Below are 17,769 nucleotides of genomic sequence, written 5' to 3' on the forward strand. Positions count from 1 at the left end.
CCAACTTAACCATCCAAACCCTCCCACTGCCCCCCAAACCCCCCGTCCCAACTACATTCTCCTCCCCCTTATCCTCATCCAGCGCCACACCCACCACACCCCTGCCCACCCTCGTCACCACCCCCTTCGCGCCCTTCTTCTCCAATTCCCTGACCTCTCGCTTCTTTGCGCTCCCAGCCGGCTGCTCAGACACTAACACGATATCGCCCGTCCGAATTCCATGTTCTGGTAATTCCGGTCCATCATAGCCCCCACCCTTCTGGCCTGACGATGAAGAAGAAGAAGTGGTAGTAACAGTAGCAGAATCGGGCCCGAGTTCCAACACGGTCTTTCCGCCATAGCCGGTCCGCTGGGCATTGACGACTAGGTTGGTCAGGGCCAGGCCGGCGCGCTGCAGGGCGGTGGGCGTGTGCAGCCCGATGAGCTCGGAGGTCTCAGCGATTTCGGCGGCGAGCTCGGAGGAGAGGAGGGTGAGTTGGGTGGAGGCGAAGGAGGGGATGTCGATTGTCTGTGAGGGAGCCATGCTGGTGAGTGTGTGGATGGAGAGAGTGGTGAGGTTCATGAAATCCGGACACGAGCGGGGCCGGGAGAAGGGACTGTGGAAATGACAGAAGGCCGCGCCGTTGTTCAGTTACACTGACTCTGTGCGTCGTTCGGCGGGTGGTGGTGTATTATGCTAGACGTGTGATCGTTGAGAAAGGCGCAAAGCCCACAGTTGAGGTTGCGGTTTGGTTCAATTGATTCGCAAAATTTATGTGAGCATATTGCAGTGGTTTGTTGTCTTGACGTATCGTTCCTTTCTTGTTAGGGAATTTGGTGGAGTTGCTCGCGAATCGTTAGCGATTGAACCCAACGATGCATCTAACCGTTTATTATTTATTTTGTTAGAGCGCAAACGCACACCTTCATATCCGCCAAATCGAAGGTCATTCTGCATGATTGATACAACTGCTACTAAATCAATACTCGAGCTTTCTTGCTCTCATTTTGATCTTCCTTATGCGTCCCCGTATTCCCAACACAGGAAAAACACAACGCGATGGTAACAATTCCTGTAGTCGTTACTGAGCCGCTCCTCTAAGACTGACCAGGCTCTCCCAAAACCCGCCATTCCGTGTCCCGGTGAATAATATCGTCCCTTCCAATCGGCCTAGTCCCATCGTTCACCACAATAGCCTCGCGATTCCGATGTCTAATCCGCTGCTCCTCGGCGCTCGTCTCCTGCGCCCGCGGGGTCCTACCCATGTTAATAGAGAGCAGGAGGTTATAGCGCTCGCCGCTTGTGTCCATGAGATTCAGGTTATCGGCCTGCTCAGCCGCGAAGTCGTCAGCCCCCTCTTGGGACATGAGACCACATCTGACCAGCACCGACCTTCCCGATCCAGTTTTGCGCACCGCATCCGCAAGCCTCTTCATCTTGTTGTCCCTGTACAGCATATAGTTGTGGAAATTGCGCTGTCTGTCTTCCTCAGTCCTGCCCCAGTTTTGCCTGGATAGCCAACGCTCAACGAACTTGGAGCGGATCAGCATCTCTGGCCCGTAATGATCAACCAGCTGCTCAAGAAAGATGAAGCACATTTTCTCGGTGATATCCCTCAATGGGTAATCGTCCCATCCATCATTCTCGAGAACCTCCTGCTCCGGGTCGAGGGAGAGCTCGAGGCAGCGGACTATGGCGGAGTATGCTTTCCAAGTGTGAAGCATAGGGAGAACTCCTTGAAGCCGTGTTAGTGAACCGGTAACTTTCAAGCAGTGTTGGGATACTCACGAGGGACACAGATGACAGCCAGAGCCCTCAAGTTCTTGACACGCTCGTCATAACCTGGACGGGTGATGCCCCAGAGCAACGTCTCCAAGAGGCCGGGGTCATTTGCAGCCCTATCACAGATTATCTTGGCAGCGGTCTCCTTGATGGCGTAGTTGTAGTGGCCCAACAAGGTGTCCAGCGTCTTGAGTTCGAGCGAGTCCTCGGTCTGCTGCGTGATGTACTGCGTCTTTGGCGGATTGGGGGTGACAATGGTCTCGTCTCGCCATCTTGTTAGCCAAGTATTCATGGCGAAGATGATCAAGCTCGTCGTGACGAAGCCAATGCCGGTGAAGACGACCCTCTCATCTCGGAGAACCGATGATTGCCAGCCCATAATAACGGTGTGGTGATGAAAGATGATGCTTCTGCATAGGTAAGTTTGACTTTTATGTGTTGTTCTCTTTTTCCTTTCATCACATCGCGACTTTGAGGTTGAGACGGAACACTGAAAAAATCAAGAAATTGAAAAAGCCATGAGCAGCCCGAGGATGACGATGGAGAGCTTCACTTCTGGTCAGTGGAGTGACACGCGCTGTAGAGCTTCGTCTTTTAGCAGCTACAGTGCAGCACGGGCAGGCCAGGATGCTTCTGCTGCCCCTGTGGACATTACTACATGTAGGTAGGTAACTGCCAAGAATTCTAGGTGGAGCATGACGATAAGATAAGCACCCTTCATCACCAAAATTTCTGAGATGGAACCAACCGCCAAAGACAAACCTATTGATTGCTGGTCTCGCGATCGAACCCACTTCGCGACGCCCTCCCTCCCTCTTTCTTTCTGAATACTCCCCTGTCAAGTGGACAGTAGAGACATCTCAACAAACATGGCCGGGTCTCAGCTCAAGAGGCTGAAGGCCTCCCTCAAGGACCAAGGCATCATCGGTCCCCAGAGATCCAAGAAGCAAAAGCGCCAAAACGCCCAGGACGCGAAGGCTTCCACCGACAAGCGACTCCAGCGCCACGAAGCTCTTGCCAGCATCAGAGAGCAGTTTAACCCCTTCCAGTTCAAGACCAACGCCAGAGGACCCAAGTTCGAGGTCACCACCAACAAGCCCCAAAATGATAAACTCGCCAAGGGCATTCAGGGCCGCCCCGGCCTTGCGAAGGCCACCGCTGAGCAGAGAGTTTGTCGATCCCACACCGATCGACCTACTGGATTTGATGCTAACTGTGCCAAAAACAGCGACGGGAAACTCTTCTGGTCGAGATGCAACGGCGCAACAAGGTCGGCGGCATTGTCGATAGGCGTTTCGGCGAGGACGATCCCAACATGACCCTGGAGGACAAGATGATGGAACGTTTCGCGCGCGAGCAGATGAAGAGCCACAAGAAGAACACCGTCTTCGATTTGGAGGGTTCCGACGACGAGCAAGAACAGGTTACCCTTACACACGCCGGCAAGACTCTCTTTGACGACGACGCCGACATTGAGGCGGGTCGTGATGATTTTGACGAGGACGTTTCCGATATGGAATCCGACGATGAACGTTCAGCCAGAAAGAAGTTCCTCAAGCGCCTGCGCGCTGAGGAAGAGGCCGCGGGAGGTGAAGGAGAGGATGGACAACCGGAGAGGAAGAAGACAAAGAAGGAAGTTATGGAGGAGGTTATCGCCAAGTCAAAGGCCTTCAAATACGTAAGGGACACACCGCTAAGCCGGCTACTTCCACTCATCCGCTAATAACAATTGCTACAGGAACGACAAGCAGCCAAGGAGGAGGACGACGATCTAAGAGTGGAACTTGACAAGGAACTCCCAGAATTGCAGTCCCTACTCTTCCAGATGAGACCGAAGGAAACGAAGGACCCCAAGGGCCCCGCCATCATGGCAGGAATCGACATGGACCAACTTGAGAAGGAATACAACATGCGTCTCAAGCAGGCAGCGCGTGAAGCCAGGGCCGAGGTTACCGACAGGACAAAGACCGACGAGGAGAGGGCGGAGGAAGGAGTTAAGCGTCTCAAGGAGATGGAGGAAAAGCGACTCAGGCGCATGCGGGGCGAGATCGTCTCGGATGACGAGGAGGAGGAGGAGGAGCAGAAGAAGGGCAGGAAGAAGGGAGACGACCAAGAGGTACAAGACGAGGCCGACGAGGACGAATTCGGCCTCGGCAAGGGTATCAAGCTACGAATGACCGCCACCGAGATGGGTCTGGACGACGAAGACGATTTCTTGCTCGAAGACGACCTTATCGCAAGCGGCTCCGAGTTGGATATGGACGAGGACGACATGTCGGACATGGATGGGAGCGACGACGAGGATGCCTATGATCCTGATGAGGACGAGCTTGTTAATGGTGGTGAGGACGGCGAGTCGAAGGAGGTGGCCACAAAACTTCAAGCTCAGTCAAAAGGCGGCGACGAGGACGGCATACCTTATACCTTTACATGTCCCGAGAGTCACGAGCAGCTACTGGAGATCTTGGGCAGCCTTCCCGTGACCAAACTTCCAGTGGCCGTCCAGAGGATCAGAGCTCTTTACCACCCCAAGCTGGACGCAAAGAACAAGGAGCGCCTTGGAAACTTCGCCCAAGCTCTCATCGAGCATATCGCTTACCTTGGCGACAACTTCGAGCCCACCTGGTTCCCCACCATTGAGAACTTGATCCGCCATGTCCACTCACTCGCAAAGACCTTCCCGATCGAGATATCCAAGGCTTACAGGTCACGGCTTGAGGAGATCAAGGAGGATCGGCCCCTAGCCCTGAATGTTGGTGACCTTATGCTTTTGACAGCTATTGGCACAACCTACCCTACTTCTGATCACTTCCATCAGGTGGTTACCCCTGCGATGCTTTCCATTACCCGTTATTTGGGACAGAAAATTCCCCAGACACTGGCCGACTACTCAATTGGTGCTTACCTTTCGATCCTCGCCCTTCAGTACCAATCCTTCTCCAAGCGTTACGTACCAGAATTTGTCAACTTCTGCCTCAACACTCTCTGCTCGCTCGCTGCTGAGAAGCCCAAGGAGAAGCTGGGTCTGTTCCCCGTCCACGAGCCCGCTGCTGGCATCCGTGTCAAGGGTGCCAGCAAGGTGACCGTCAGGAAGCTCAACTGCGGTGACTGCCAGCAGCCCAAGAGCGCTCGCTCCGCCAGCGACGACTCCGCTCTGAAGGTTGCCATTATCAGCACCATCACCTCCGTTCTCAGGACTGCTTCCGAGACGTGGTGCAAACTCCCCGCATTCTACGAGACCTTCCAGCCCGCCCAGCGCGTGCTCCAACACCTGACAACCAAGTCCAACGCCGCCCAGCTCCCTGCGGCCCTCGTCAAGCAGCTTAAGGACACAACGACAAGCATCTTCCGCCTCCTCCAGCTCGCCCAGGTTTCGCGCAGGCCACTCGAGCTGCACCACCACAAGCCGCTCGCCATTAAGACGTACGTGCCCAAGTTTGAGGACTCGTTCGACCCCAACAAGCACTACGACCCAGACCGCGAGCGCGCCGAGCTGGCCAAGCTGCGGGCCGAACACAAGAAGGAGCGCAAGGGCGCGCTCAGGGAGCTCCGCAAGGACGCGGCCTTCATGCAGCGCGAGAACCTCAAGGTCAAGAAGGCCAAGGACGAGGCGTACGAGAAGAAGTACAAGCGCTTGGTGGCAGAGATTCAGGGATCGGAAGGCCAGGCGGCGAACGAGTACGCGAGGGAGAAGGCGGCGAGGCTCAAGAAGAACAAGAGGTAAATGGTTACTTCTTAGAAGGTTCGGGGGTAGCAGTCGGAGTAGGTTTGTGGTCGGCCGCATCGTTGTTAGTGCCGTTGCTGTTGCTGTCATGTACACATTCTCAGCGTTTAGTGCAAGTGCAATATTTGGATCATGGGTTAGAGATACCATGCCTATTATATCATCTAGTAGTAGGAGTTTCAAGATCATTTCATTATTTGGCGACCCTCAGTACGTACATCATCTACTCCTGATGTTGTTGACATTTGATGTTTACCCAACCCAACCATTTCAACATGGCACGCATCCCTACCTGGGACTTTCAGCACTTCAACGAAACCATAAAATTCCGGTTATCGCTATTGACGGCGGAGCCTCATCTGAAGAAAAGAATCGAAAAATATCAATAAAAAAAAATATAAAAAAGAAAAATAACTGAAGCAAGACAAGAAAATCGAGCAGAATGGAGTTGCCCTTCGGTCGGCGTGTCCGTCCTGCGGCTATAATTCAAACAAAGCCATTCTTCAATCACTTCCCCCCCCTCGTGCCACCCATACTGTACCTCCAGCGCTGGCCCAACGACTAACTACATAGTTAGTTACGACTTACGAACAATAAGCGACCTAAACAACTAACAACCGCCGCACGTTATCGTTTAACAATATCACTGGACCCCGAAAACCCTGAACCAGTGAAATCGGCGAGAAAGTATTTCCAAGGTACTCAGGTCCCGGGTGGATGCTTGACCAGTATGTATTTTGCCCAGTCTGAACTTTCTAGACTTTCAAAGACAATTCGCATCTCTTTGTTGTGGTTTCTAGACACTGTAGGCGCCGTAGACGATGGTGTTGTGTTCATCGGGAAAGTCGGGCACTTTACGACTCTTTCATTCTTCTCTCTTTCCTTTGCTACACTTTCACTAGCACGCGCCTTTTCTTCTGGAGGGGAGAGCAAAGAAAATCATAAGCTGAAGAGATTCCGCGCCAGTTGGTGGCTGGGACATTGGTTGGTTCCGAGTAAGATCAAGATTCCCGTCCTGTCTATGAGGGTCCCCGTGTCCCCCCAGTTCCAGGTTTCCGGCGGCCGCAAAAGAGCCTCACACGCACCTCTCAGTTAATCGAAGACGGGGAAAATAGATGCCAAGGCGACGTGTGTCATCCCGATCTTGACATCGATCGCATCTCTGAAGCCATGGATTGCTATCGGTGTTCCCGCTGTTTGGAACCGACGATTTCGGCTTGCTGTTTCAGTTGGTTGCCTCTAACTTTCACATCGATCATGTGTCAAAGCTCGAATAAAAAGGTGAAGTAACGAAAAGAAATGAATTATCCCTCCTTAATATAGTTTATAGTAGACTATTTATAGTCTCTATGAAGAACAAGCAACCGCAAAGAGTAAAAAAACTCCCATAACACATTTTTTTTTTTTAAAAAAAAAAAAGCCAGTTCGACTCCGTTCCAGCCTAAGCGCCCTCACAGATACGGCCCCCAAGAAGACAGGTATGTCTGGTACAGTCCAACCGTATTCTCATACACAGCCTCTTCAAGCGCGCGCTTAGAGGCGCATGCGGATATGATCACCAAAGAGGCCTCCTCTTGAGGCTCTTCCTCGGCAGTCACTCACATGATACTTTGTTAAAACGATTTATTCTTTTCTAGAAATCCCAGAAGAGTTCACTTCTCGGCTCCCTTTTCCGAGGGAATAGGTCTCAAAAGCGGGTCGCCGGGCTGTGGAAAATTGAGGCTGTGTGTGTTGTTTTGACGTAGTGAGTGTACTAGTGGGTTTCGAAACATACTAAACGTGCCCATTTCCGCGTATCAACCAAAATCGCCCCCACAACATTGACCGAGATGGGCAAAGGAGGAGGGGACTGAATGGAAACGGGAGTGACCAAAGACAATGCGGCCATGAGATCCTAACGAGTCGGAAGCCATTCACGATCCGAAAACGACGAGTGGTCAAGGCTGAGCCAGAAACAAAAGAAAAAAAGAAAAAAAAAAAAAAACTCGACGATATTTTTCCACAATGAGGTAGATGAACAGAAATAGGTGGAGATTATGCCTTCTGCGACCTGTTGAGCTGAACAGTTAATGACATGTCGTTCCAGCCTCACGTTCATGCTATTAGACATTGTCAACTCTCTTGTTGACCCGAATAGACGACTGCTGCTGCTGCTGCTGCTGCTGCTGCGCCTCTATATCCAACCAAGCTGGGATCGACCAGCTTAACCAATCTCTGGCTTGCAGTCAACGGCGAAGCTATTAGCGGCAGAGTGAGGCGCGGATACTGAACGGGAGTCGGGAACCGTACCACTAGTAGGGCGATTGCCGGGCGAATTAGACCGCCACCATGCTTCTCCTACCGTGCGTGCAACCTCTTATTAATCCAGTTGAGAACCTCACCGGCCTTGTCTCGCCGCTTCGAGTCTGTGACCTTGAGGCTGTGAAGTGTCACTTCTCAAGCGGTTGGAAGTAGACATCATCTGCAGAACTAGTATAGGATGCGGCTGGGATCGACCATACCATATAGAATCCGGTAGCGAGATGCTCAGCCGTCCAGCTCCTGTGCTTCCTGGCTCAGTGAATGGTCGTCAGTTATTTAGCTGACTGGTGAACGTTTCGCTTGAAGGGTAAAAGCGGGGTGAGGATTGACTGCTCTACTATGGCGAGATGGGTAAGTTAAACCCGTGGATCAGGTCGTTGGACACACAGTGCCCACGAAGCTCTGGCTTTGGTGGTCTGTGTGAGATACCTGACAGGGAGGTAAAACTTTGGCTCGCAACCGCAGTACACTAGACTTTAGCTGTGTGGTGCCGTGCCGTGTTGACGGGAGGGCAAAGCGGGAGGCGCAAATCCAGGGGTCTTGGTCTTTTGACTTGATTGTCCAAGAACATAAGAGGTAATGACTGGAAAGGTTGGTAGTGATTGTTGTCCACACGGACGAGGATGCATGTTGCTTGTTATGCTGCCAGCCCTCATGATTTTCATATTGAGCGGTTTTGGCATGTAGAGGTAGTCTTCAATCCGGTTTTCGCTGCAGGTGTCACCTGTGATCCAGGTTGTTCATGGTGATAATATTGCTGGTAGATATTGCTTGAAGCCATCACAACCTAAACCAAGCCAAATTATCACCGCTGAAATCAGAACCTCGGGCAAATCGACACTTTAGCAGAGCACAAAGACGAAATAACACTCAAGAAGTGACAACTAGGAGCTTCGTTCCTTCCAATCTTCGCATTACAGCATGCGAAGACTGCACCTCAACGGCACAGCCAAGACTGACAAGGAAGTTGCAACGAAACAGCTGTTTGGAAGGAAAGTGGGAGATGCCATCCACGGGCTCAGCTTGTTCCTTGTGAAGTGCTTCTTACCCCACGAATGTTTGGGATGCGGGTGCGTGCAGTATACGGTGTCTAGTAGATACAAGTAGGAAGGTGTACGCCAAAGTACCCCACCTAACCCTTGGTGTTAGTACCTACACAAGGTAGAGAGATACTGTGCGCTCAGATGATCCTATGCTTCGTTCCTTCTTTCCTTCTCCTCCTCTCTCTCTTTTGGTTCTTATTTACTCATTGGCGTTGACCGGTGAGGATAGGTAGGTGGTAGGCGGGGTGATTGGATGGCTAGGTAGATAGTGAGTGGTTTATGGCTGAGGCGGGATGGGTGGTCATTCGTCTGGACTTGTCATTTTCGAAATGGCAATGGTCGGTCGGGATTGGGGATTGGATATAGGCTGAAACCTTACGAACCACGCAAGGTCCCTCACCGGATGGAATGATATGGGAACTGTTAAATTACGCCTGGGAACATTTATCTCATCGATGGAAGTTCTATCCGTCTTGGTCTTCATCCAATCCTTCCCACCGTTCTCGGGCTACGACGAAAGAAATAACTTACCCCCACCTAAGGAAACGCAACGCAACACATCCTGCCATCAAGGTACACACCATCAGTCATTTGTAACAACGACACCACCATCCATGTAAGCACCATGTTGCATTCTTTGCGCGCTTCTCTTCTCTCTTGTGCAAACCGAGAAAAAAAAATGCGAACAAAGCACAGCAGGCAGGACGCAATGACAAAGGCATTTAGAAGGACACGGGCGAGATAAACAAAAGCAGAAGGTCTCATCCGAGCAAGAACAAAAACATTGTGTCCAATGCATTGTTTGTGTTGTCTTGCATGTGGTGATGTGCAGTCGACTTCGATATCTTCCCTTCTTTTTTTTTTTTTTTTTTCTTCTTTCTTTGCAGCAGTAAACAAGCAAGTCACAAGCGAGGAAAACATCGAGTGATGAACAGTGAGCGTCGCTCTTGAACTTCATTCATTGATTTGTTAAAATTCTTTCCATCTTTCCTCCTTCACAGGGTATAATCCTTCCTTTCCAGCCATGACAAACCCGGCTCATAGTTCAGTTACATGCGTTTTTCCCCCCTCCCGCCCACAAATCCGTGGTACCCTTTCCGGTCAGCCATGGGTATGCTACCGCCCTTAAAACTCCATGTGATATGCAAATCCAAATGCCGCCCTAAAATATGTCCCTCCTAAGAGTGGAACGAAAGAAGAAAATGCAGTCCAAAATGGGTGGAAGGCCACGTAATGCCACTCACTACTCAATTGCAACCCCAGTCCAGAAGGATTGCAAGAGAGCGAAAATGAATCATTGCCCTTTACGAACCCGTGCCTCCTCACGTTTCCCTCCATCCATTGATGTTAACCAGTAGTGTGTCGTCGTCATTTTAGTAGAAGTCGATTTTCCTCTCCCCGGGTCTCAATTGCCTCGCGGCAACGTCTAAAAAGAACTCTCGGAGTTCTGGTTGTATAAAAATTGGTAGAAGCAAAAGAAAAAAAAAATGCAAAACAGAATTGAAAAGGAGGCCGATTCCAGCCACCTAAACAGCTTCAAGTATTGCATGCAGATCGGTTGGGTTTCACTTCCCGCCAGTCAACCAGCCTGGGGAAGAAAGTGAATAGACTTTGTTTTTTTTTTTTTCCCTTTTTTTCTCTCATTTAGATAAGCAAGTAATCCCATCCCTTGATCTGCATAACCTCCCGCCAGCGGACGTAATGTGCGTTGACTTGCTGCTGTTGTTGTGGGGTCTCAGAAGATAAAGAAGAAGTGCCCGCGGCCGCCTCCGCCGCCGCGAGGATCGCCTCATACTGAAGCCAGACCTCGCGAAGGAGGACGGTCATGCGGCCGAAGCTGCCCGAGTTGGCCACGTCGCCGAGCTGGGCGACGCGGGTCTCGAAAAAGTCGCGGAAAGATGAGCCGGGCACGCTGACGGATCCACCGATCAAGTAGACCCAGGTGAGTGAGCGGTCGTACCCGTTGACACCCGAGGGGATCAGCTGGAGAACCGCGGTGAGCTTCTCGACGAGACCCATGCAGCTGGGCTGAGCAGGGTAAAAGCCCGGGACGAGGCTGCAGAGGTAGATGCGAGCAGCAAGACGGAAGGCGGCCGTGATGTTCTTGCTCAGTTGCTTGGGGCTCAGAGTCCCGTTGGCGTTGTAAGGCTCGACGAGCGTACCCTCGTTGACCTCGGTGTTGCTGATTTCGTCGCCAAGGCCACGGACGTGCTGGCAAAGTGTAATGTCGTCCATGCCTTGATTCTTCAGCGACTCGAGGCAAGCAATCTCCGAAATGAGGTACATGACGCGATCCTCGCAGCCCATCAGTTCGCGCAAGCCGAGCGAGTGGTTGTTGATCGAAAGATGTTTGTTACGGTAGGTGTGCGCGAACAAGGGGGAGCTGCCTAGCATCGTGGCGCCCAAAATGTCAATCCAAGACGTAAGCGTCATATTGAATGGTGTATGTGCCAGTGGCTTGGTGATATCCGAAACAAGTCCGGCAAGATCCAGCTTTTGCACGAGCGATACTACGGCTTGGAAATGCTGGTGCCAGGGGATATCGGGAAGAGTGTCCTCAGGACGGCCAACTATGCACTGGAAGAAAATCAAGCCAAGGGTCGCATCGAGAATTGGCTGGTGGTTCTCATCGCGATTGAGCGCCTCGCAGAGCCAGGTGATGGTGGCATAGCGGTGACGCATGATGTCATTGTCAATCTCCTCGTTCTGAATACCCATCGTAGACTTGAAGTGTTGCGCCGCAATGCTCAAGCAGCAGTGCAGGTAACCCTTGTTGTTGGCCAGTGATGGGAGAACAAGCTCGGAACTGATTGAGCCATGCTGGTTTGATTCCAGAATTGGGAAAATGGTTGGGAGAACGTGTTGAACAAAGTGATCGAGGAGCTTCTGATCGCCGTCATCCAGCTCAATTGCCACTTGTGAAGAAGCCATGGCCGGATCGCAGGCAAAGTCAAAGAAGTTCGCATTAAAAGTCTCCTCCGTCAACGACTCCCTCCGCTCCGAGAACACCTGCTCGGTCCATTCACCTTCCAGAGGGAATGACGGGAGAATTGTGCCCGGAGGCGGCGGAGTCTGATATGTGCTAAAGGTTGATACTGTCGATTCGCGAAGGGTTGGGATATCGTTGATGAAGATTTGCCGCTCTGTTTTCATATCGATCTCATAGGGAGAGAAGGGTGGGAACATGTACTCGCCATTGACGTGTATTTGTGGTGTCGCAAATGCCGCGAAATCCTGGCCGTGCTGGGGGCTATTGAAGTTGAAGCCAAAATGCGAGTCGATGGAAGCAGACCTGTTGCGATCAAGCGGGTCTGAAAAGGTCGCTGACGTCGGGAGCGAGTGCGAGAGTCCAGGTGGAGTGTTGATTGAAGTCTGGATGGTGTGCGACGACTTCTCCGAAAGCTTCTTCCTCTTGATGATCATCTTGATTTCGTCCTTCTGCTTCCTCCGCGCATCATTGTTGCTCCACCACATTGGCCTCTTGTATTCGCAGCATAGCCCAAGATGCTTGCAAGCTGTGCACATGGGAGAACCCTCATCGCACTTTTTCCTCCTCAACCTGCATGTGTAACATCCTTAACATCGTCAAGTCAGCTTCCCGGCCCAGCGAAGTCGAAGACGTGTGTAAGTGATGCGATAACGGTGATGGGGAAGAAAAGAAAAAAAAGGGAAACAAACCTGTCCTTGAGCGGCGATGCATCTGTGTCTTTTGCTTGGGCGCGGCATTGGTGCCTGCCTTTGCGGCCGCCTTGGTCTTGGTTGTTGTTGTTGTTGTGGTCGTCATGTTGACTGAGGATGTCTTCGTGATGTCTTCGTGGTGGTTGGGGGACTGTGTCGACATTTGTACCCTTCTTGTATGGGAAGTACCTCTTTGGGGAGGAGTTATGGAGCACAGCACCGGGACCCAGGGGGGTGGATGGTGGGGGGTGCTAGCGGAGAGGGGGTGGTCGGGAGCAGGGGTGGTGAACTTCAGCTAGGCCGAGGAAAATGGGCAGAAATGGCCAGGGCCTCTCTATCCTCTCGTCGGTCCAGAAGGTCCCAGGGGCAAATCGCTAGGGGGCTTATACCCAAAAACTCTCTCTTGTATCAGATTATTAAATTACTTGTATCGTCGAATGAAAGACTGGATCGTGAGCAAGGCCGGCTTGCGTGTGAACTGGGGTCGGAAGTTGGTTCGATGGTGAACTTCGAGAGACGTAAGACTGGGTAGCGTGAGGTTGAGTGTAATTAAAGGAGAGAGGGAAAAGATTTGTTGACTGGACTGGACTGGACGACACCTGGATCTCACTATCCTTCTCTTCAATCTTGGCCTGCAGATGAGAAGACCAAACCGGAACGTCGAGAGAGAAGTGGGCAAATTCTTATATCAGGCCGGCCGATGGGTCAGCGTGTGGTGCAAAGCCATGCTGCGATCGTGATTGCTCTCATGTTCTATTTTTGAAAAGCGGGCTAAATAACTGCTTTACCCGATTTGACCCCCTAGCTGCGTTAGTTGGTGCCCTACTGTACTGCGGTGGTATTTGACGGTGGATGGGTGGTACCTACGGAAGCACGCTGGTCCATGGCAACACAGGCTCACGCACACAATCTCACAGGCACACAGGGCTGCTGCTGGCCTGCTGCTGTCCTCACGAGGTCTCGGTTCTTCTTTTCCTCTTTGGACAGGGGAGGCCAAAAAATCTCGCCCATTGGTGATGGCGGTCGCCCGGAAGGTCTCACTCGGATGTGGGAGGGGAGCAGGACGACCCAACAGTACCCCACCGCTGATGGTATTCAGGCCAAGGGGGGGGGGAGAGGAAGGGCAAGGGGTACGGATGAGAGCAAGTGTCGTGTAACTAGCTGCGTGCAAGGGTAACATTAACACTAGAGGCAGGGCATGGGGAGGTAGTGACGAGGTATCTCGTCCAGGGTACCGAGGCCCTCACGGAAAAAGATGGCTGCAGGGGAAAGTAAAGAAGCTGTTGAGCAACCAAAACGGCAGCTCATGCGTGCTTGAGGACGACTTGGCCGGGAGCTCATTGGCACGGGGATCAGAATGAGTGCAGAAAGGAGGAAGCTCACTGTACCAGCAAGATACATGGATAAAATTCGGGCAAAATGCTGGGGAGCCAACATTGAGACAGACATGCTTGACTCTGGCAACTCCCGCCGTCTGATATTAAACTAGGCAAAGCAAAGGGTCCGCTGATCGCCAGACCTGTGACTCTGAATCCCTTTTTTGTTTTGTTTTTCTTTTTCTTTGATTTGAGGTGGGATTTTCAATTGTGAGCCAAAGGCCGTCATGTCGACGAGTTTTGCCATGTATCCGTTGTAAGCGGACTTTTCTGTGAAGAGCCAACAGATTCGCCGCTTGGCCTGGGGATAGGGGCAGCTGAGAGACTGACGGACAAAAAGACGAATGAACTCGTCAAGACCAACAGGGTTTGTTATCAGAGATGTGATGGACAGTTGGAAGCGAAGAATGACATGCCCGCAACCAAGAAAGCGAGCACAAGAATTCGTCGAGGCAAGGTGGTATTATGGCTGACTGACGGGACAGTGCAGTGGTTGTCCCGCAATGCGCAATTGTGTCTAGCCTCCTCCACACACCCACCCATCGTTGCTGTTGACTTTTTGCAACCCAACCTTTCCCCTGGGGACGTCGAATGGCTGCATGCGCATGAATCCAGCATGACACCAAATCCATGCCATGTCTAGTGTAGAGGAGCCTCCGGAGCTCTTCCTCAGAAGACGGCTTTTTCGCGTCCGTTCCCGAGTGCTAGGACTACCGGGATGACGGGTTGCATGCTGGCCCGTATCCGGATCACATACAGAGATGCGGTCCCGGTGATGATGATGTCTGCGCGAGAGACATGGTCCAGAAGAAGGAAAAGCGAAAACCATCGCATCGCAATAATTCTCCGTCTTGGATTTTCAACCTTGCAACCTCGATGGACGAGCGTCGGCTTTCGGGTTGTGGGAGGCCTTGGGCCTTGGGGCTTTGGGGCCTTGGACTCTTGGAAGCCCGGATCCATCTCTGGGGCTAGGACTGCTTGGTGTTAGGGCATAGTGAGGCCCATATCACCACCTATCGTCCACTTATTGCGTGCCGTCGTCGGCGGCCTGCCGATACATCACTTGGATACACCCTGCTTAGGGGCGAGATCGGGATTTCAGGAGAAGCCTCCGGATGAGCATTTTTGGCGAGTCTGCCCGGGTGTTGAGATGTCAAATCTGAAGAGCCCGCAAATCATCAGGGTCAGTCGGGGGACGGCCTTTGGATTGGCCGCCTAGCTCTCCAGTCCAGAACTGGCGTCCAGTTTGATGAACCTCGCTGCAAGGCAAACATCCACCCAAGGAGAGCATGAGAACTGACCGCCTTGAAAGAGCACCCCAAATGTACCTGCTCGCTGTTGGGTGTTAGCGCGACACTTGTCTGCTGTGCTTTAAAGTGCGGTCGCGACGAGTAGACGGGTACCGAGGCAGAGACCGCAATACATGGACGGTCAGAGACCGGGGTGCTCTCGGTGGTGGTGGACAGTCAAAGGAGTCTGTTGAATGACAGAAGAGAGAAAAGAGATTTTCAAGAGGGCCGATAACGACCATGATCCGACCATCAGTGTGACGACTTTTGCCTAGTACAGCCCTGGCGCAGATGTACTATGCAGTAGTGCAGAATGGCTGCGGCCCGCGAGGCGGCATTCAGCTGAGATTGGCCCGTTCAACGAGATCGACTGGGATCTTGAGCATGGGTGCGGCAGGCATTGATCGAAGCTTCCTCCAATCACAACCGGAATGTGCAAGGGCAGGTTCGATGGGGTGCGGCGATGGAGTCGGTAGGGGTGGTGGAGTAGTGGAGGTAGTGGACCGCTCTTGCCGTCGCGGGGTCTACTGTGTACACTCTGTTTTCCGAAGTAAGTACGTACCAGGACCCTTGTGTCTTCCATCCTGGACCTTGTTCGTCGACTCGACTCTCCTCAAAACTACACATGTACACTACACTAGTGTAGGTAAGAATTTGCTCGACTTTTGCCCGCTCCTTCTTCTTGGCGTCGAAAACCTCCTTGCTTCTTGAACTGTGGCATGACCTTGTGGCCTCCAACTCTCGAACCACTGCAGCCTTGCTTCGTTGCTTGTCGAACGACTCGACACGTACCTAGCAATGAGGACAGAGGACGACAACCCTACCTACCTACTTACCTATCTTATTGATTGCAGTGTGCCCAACGCCGATAGCGCCCGCGCACTAGGGTATCGAGCCGAATACCGGCCTTCGCGTGCTACTATTCACCTTCAATATGACCCGAGTTCCAGGAATGCCTCCCTGCTCTCCCACGGCTGGTGATGGCATCATACCTACATGGCGTGGCTCGCGGCCATCAGACAAGTTGGGAACAGTAAGTGGGCTAATTAGCCGCTCAGCTTCCCTTTTCGGACAAGCTGATCCTCCTATTGCTTGGCAGCACCAGCAGGATCCTCTGCCGTAGGCCCCCAACAGTTCCACAGCCAGGTGTGATGGATTTTTCCCTCATTGCACTTATGGGCTAATTTTGGGCCCAATCCCGTCTGCAAGACATCACAAGTGGTACTTCTGGCTCCGTTATCGTCCCCGCTCTTTTAGCTGCTGTATGCAAGTATTTAGTCCTTTTGCTATTTTTACCCTGTCCATCAGCACCTGTTCCTCCGCATCTCATAGCGTAGTTCTCCCATTTGGGAATCTCGCCGATCAAGACAATTAACCCGCTCACCAGTACTTGCCCACATTCACCAAACTGAGCCCCACGTTCGCTTCCGCATCACATCGGGGGCTGACAGTCGACCTCCGGGAATACTATGAGACTATGCTGACATCCCCACCAGTGGTTTGCACGCATCAAGGCTGTTAGGTGCAGCGCATTTCTACAACATCGTAGTGTACTTAGCTTCCATCCTTGAAGCATTATCGACGATCATAAACGATTCAGTTGCAAGGACATCTTACTGCTGACGCCGTCAATGTTTGTTTACTCCTCGCATTTCAAACAAGGTGCATTGTCTCGGCAATCACGGCATCACGACACTCATTTTGAGATATGACGTCCGTCTGGAGTTGAGTGATGTTCTGGGCTTGCGAGGCGCACGGAGCTCATAACCAAAACAGCAAGGTCACGATGTGATATCACATCTTCATTTCGCTCACCTTCGTCCTTGCGGGGTTAGTGTCATATTCTGGCCGCGCTCATCAGCGGAAAGGACCGTTTATTAGTACGTTGTAGCTCGCGGAGGCGGATATGGGGTTATCTTATGGTGTTTTTCAGATTCACCGCGAGATCCGTACCCAGGCCAGCCGGTGCACATGTGGTGTACAATGTGCGTCGAAGGAGCCGAAATTTCCGGCATCACACTTTGTCACGAATCGATAATGGCCTTTCCAGATATCAGAACAGCTCATCATGACGGTGAGCATTGCAATCAGGGGGACACTGGTCGAACTCACAGTAGATGAGCAATAGTTACGCCAAGAGTCTGTCGCCGATCGATCTTCAATTGCGCCGTTTTACACAACAGTGCAGATGTCTCTGCCAAAAGTCTTGCAGTCAAGCTCACGGGGATTCCCAGGCACGACGGGAATAATTCCTCCTGGAAAGAGCCAATCAGAGGAGTATGTAAAGATCTGATAGTCGTGATCAAGACTTGTGAGGGGACCTTTCCTGAAACGGACTCACGGGACTACGGGAAGTTAACCGCATCCCGCAAACCCTCAATGTGGCCCCTGTCAGCGTGAAGATCCTCATGAGAAAAAGAAAAAAAAAGAAAAAGAAAAAGAAAAAAGAAACAGAAGAGGAGATAGAGCGAAAACAAAGAAGAAAAGAAAGAGAAAGAGAAAGAAAAGAAGAAGAAAAGTAAAACAAAACCAAGATGCTGGCGGTCTTGTGCGATGATCGTACACAAGTTGATCGAAGGCGAGGACGATATCCGTT

The 17,769-nt window shown here is 51.9% G+C and overlaps 4 protein-coding genes across 4 annotated transcripts; 1 reads left to right on the top strand and 3 right to left on the bottom strand.

The window, feature by feature from the left end:
* Nucleotides 1-759: 759 nt before the first annotated feature.
* Nucleotides 760-2,364, bottom strand: B0T23DRAFT_410602 (uncharacterized protein). The gene is made up of 2 exons (XM_062839407.1): nucleotides 1,769-2,364; nucleotides 760-1,715 (listed from the first exon to the last, which is right to left on the bottom strand). The coding sequence occupies exons 1-2, from the start codon at nucleotides 2,139-2,141 to the stop codon at nucleotides 1,078-1,080; spliced, it is 1,011 nt and encodes a 336-aa protein (XP_062695394.1). The 5' UTR covers nucleotides 2,142-2,364; the 3' UTR covers nucleotides 760-1,077.
* A 95-nt stretch (nucleotides 2,365-2,459) lies between these two features.
* B0T23DRAFT_332706 (Nop14-like protein) lies at nucleotides 2,460-5,770 on the top strand. Its single transcript, XM_062835750.1, has 3 exons — nucleotides 2,460-2,931; nucleotides 2,991-3,440; nucleotides 3,501-5,770. Exons 1-3 carry the CDS (start codon nucleotides 2,632-2,634, stop codon nucleotides 5,484-5,486), a joined length of 2,736 nt encoding a protein of 911 aa, XP_062695395.1. The 5' UTR covers nucleotides 2,460-2,631; the 3' UTR covers nucleotides 5,487-5,770.
* A 3,552-nt stretch (nucleotides 5,771-9,322) lies between these two features.
* On the bottom strand, nucleotides 9,323-9,708 carry B0T23DRAFT_373566 (uncharacterized protein). Its single transcript, XM_062836804.1, has one exon. The coding sequence runs from the start codon at nucleotides 9,593-9,595 to the stop codon at nucleotides 9,368-9,370; it is 228 nt and encodes a 75-aa protein (XP_062695396.1). The 5' UTR covers nucleotides 9,596-9,708; the 3' UTR covers nucleotides 9,323-9,367.
* Nucleotides 9,709-10,321: 613 nt separating this feature from the next.
* On the bottom strand, nucleotides 10,322-12,797 carry B0T23DRAFT_76204 (transcriptional regulatory protein pro-1). The gene is made up of 2 exons (XM_062841750.1): nucleotides 12,509-12,797; nucleotides 10,322-12,405 (listed from the first exon to the last, which is right to left on the bottom strand). The coding sequence occupies exons 1-2, from the start codon at nucleotides 12,669-12,671 to the stop codon at nucleotides 10,475-10,477; spliced, it is 2,094 nt and encodes a 697-aa protein (XP_062695397.1). The 5' UTR covers nucleotides 12,672-12,797; the 3' UTR covers nucleotides 10,322-10,474.
* Between the last annotated feature and the right edge of the window lie 4,972 nt (nucleotides 12,798-17,769).

This window comes from Neurospora hispaniola, assembly GCF_033458365.1.
Source record: "Neurospora hispaniola strain FGSC 10403 chromosome Unknown B0T23scaffold_2, whole genome shotgun sequence".
NCBI lineage: Eukaryota > Fungi > Ascomycota > Sordariomycetes > Sordariales > Sordariaceae > Neurospora > Neurospora hispaniola.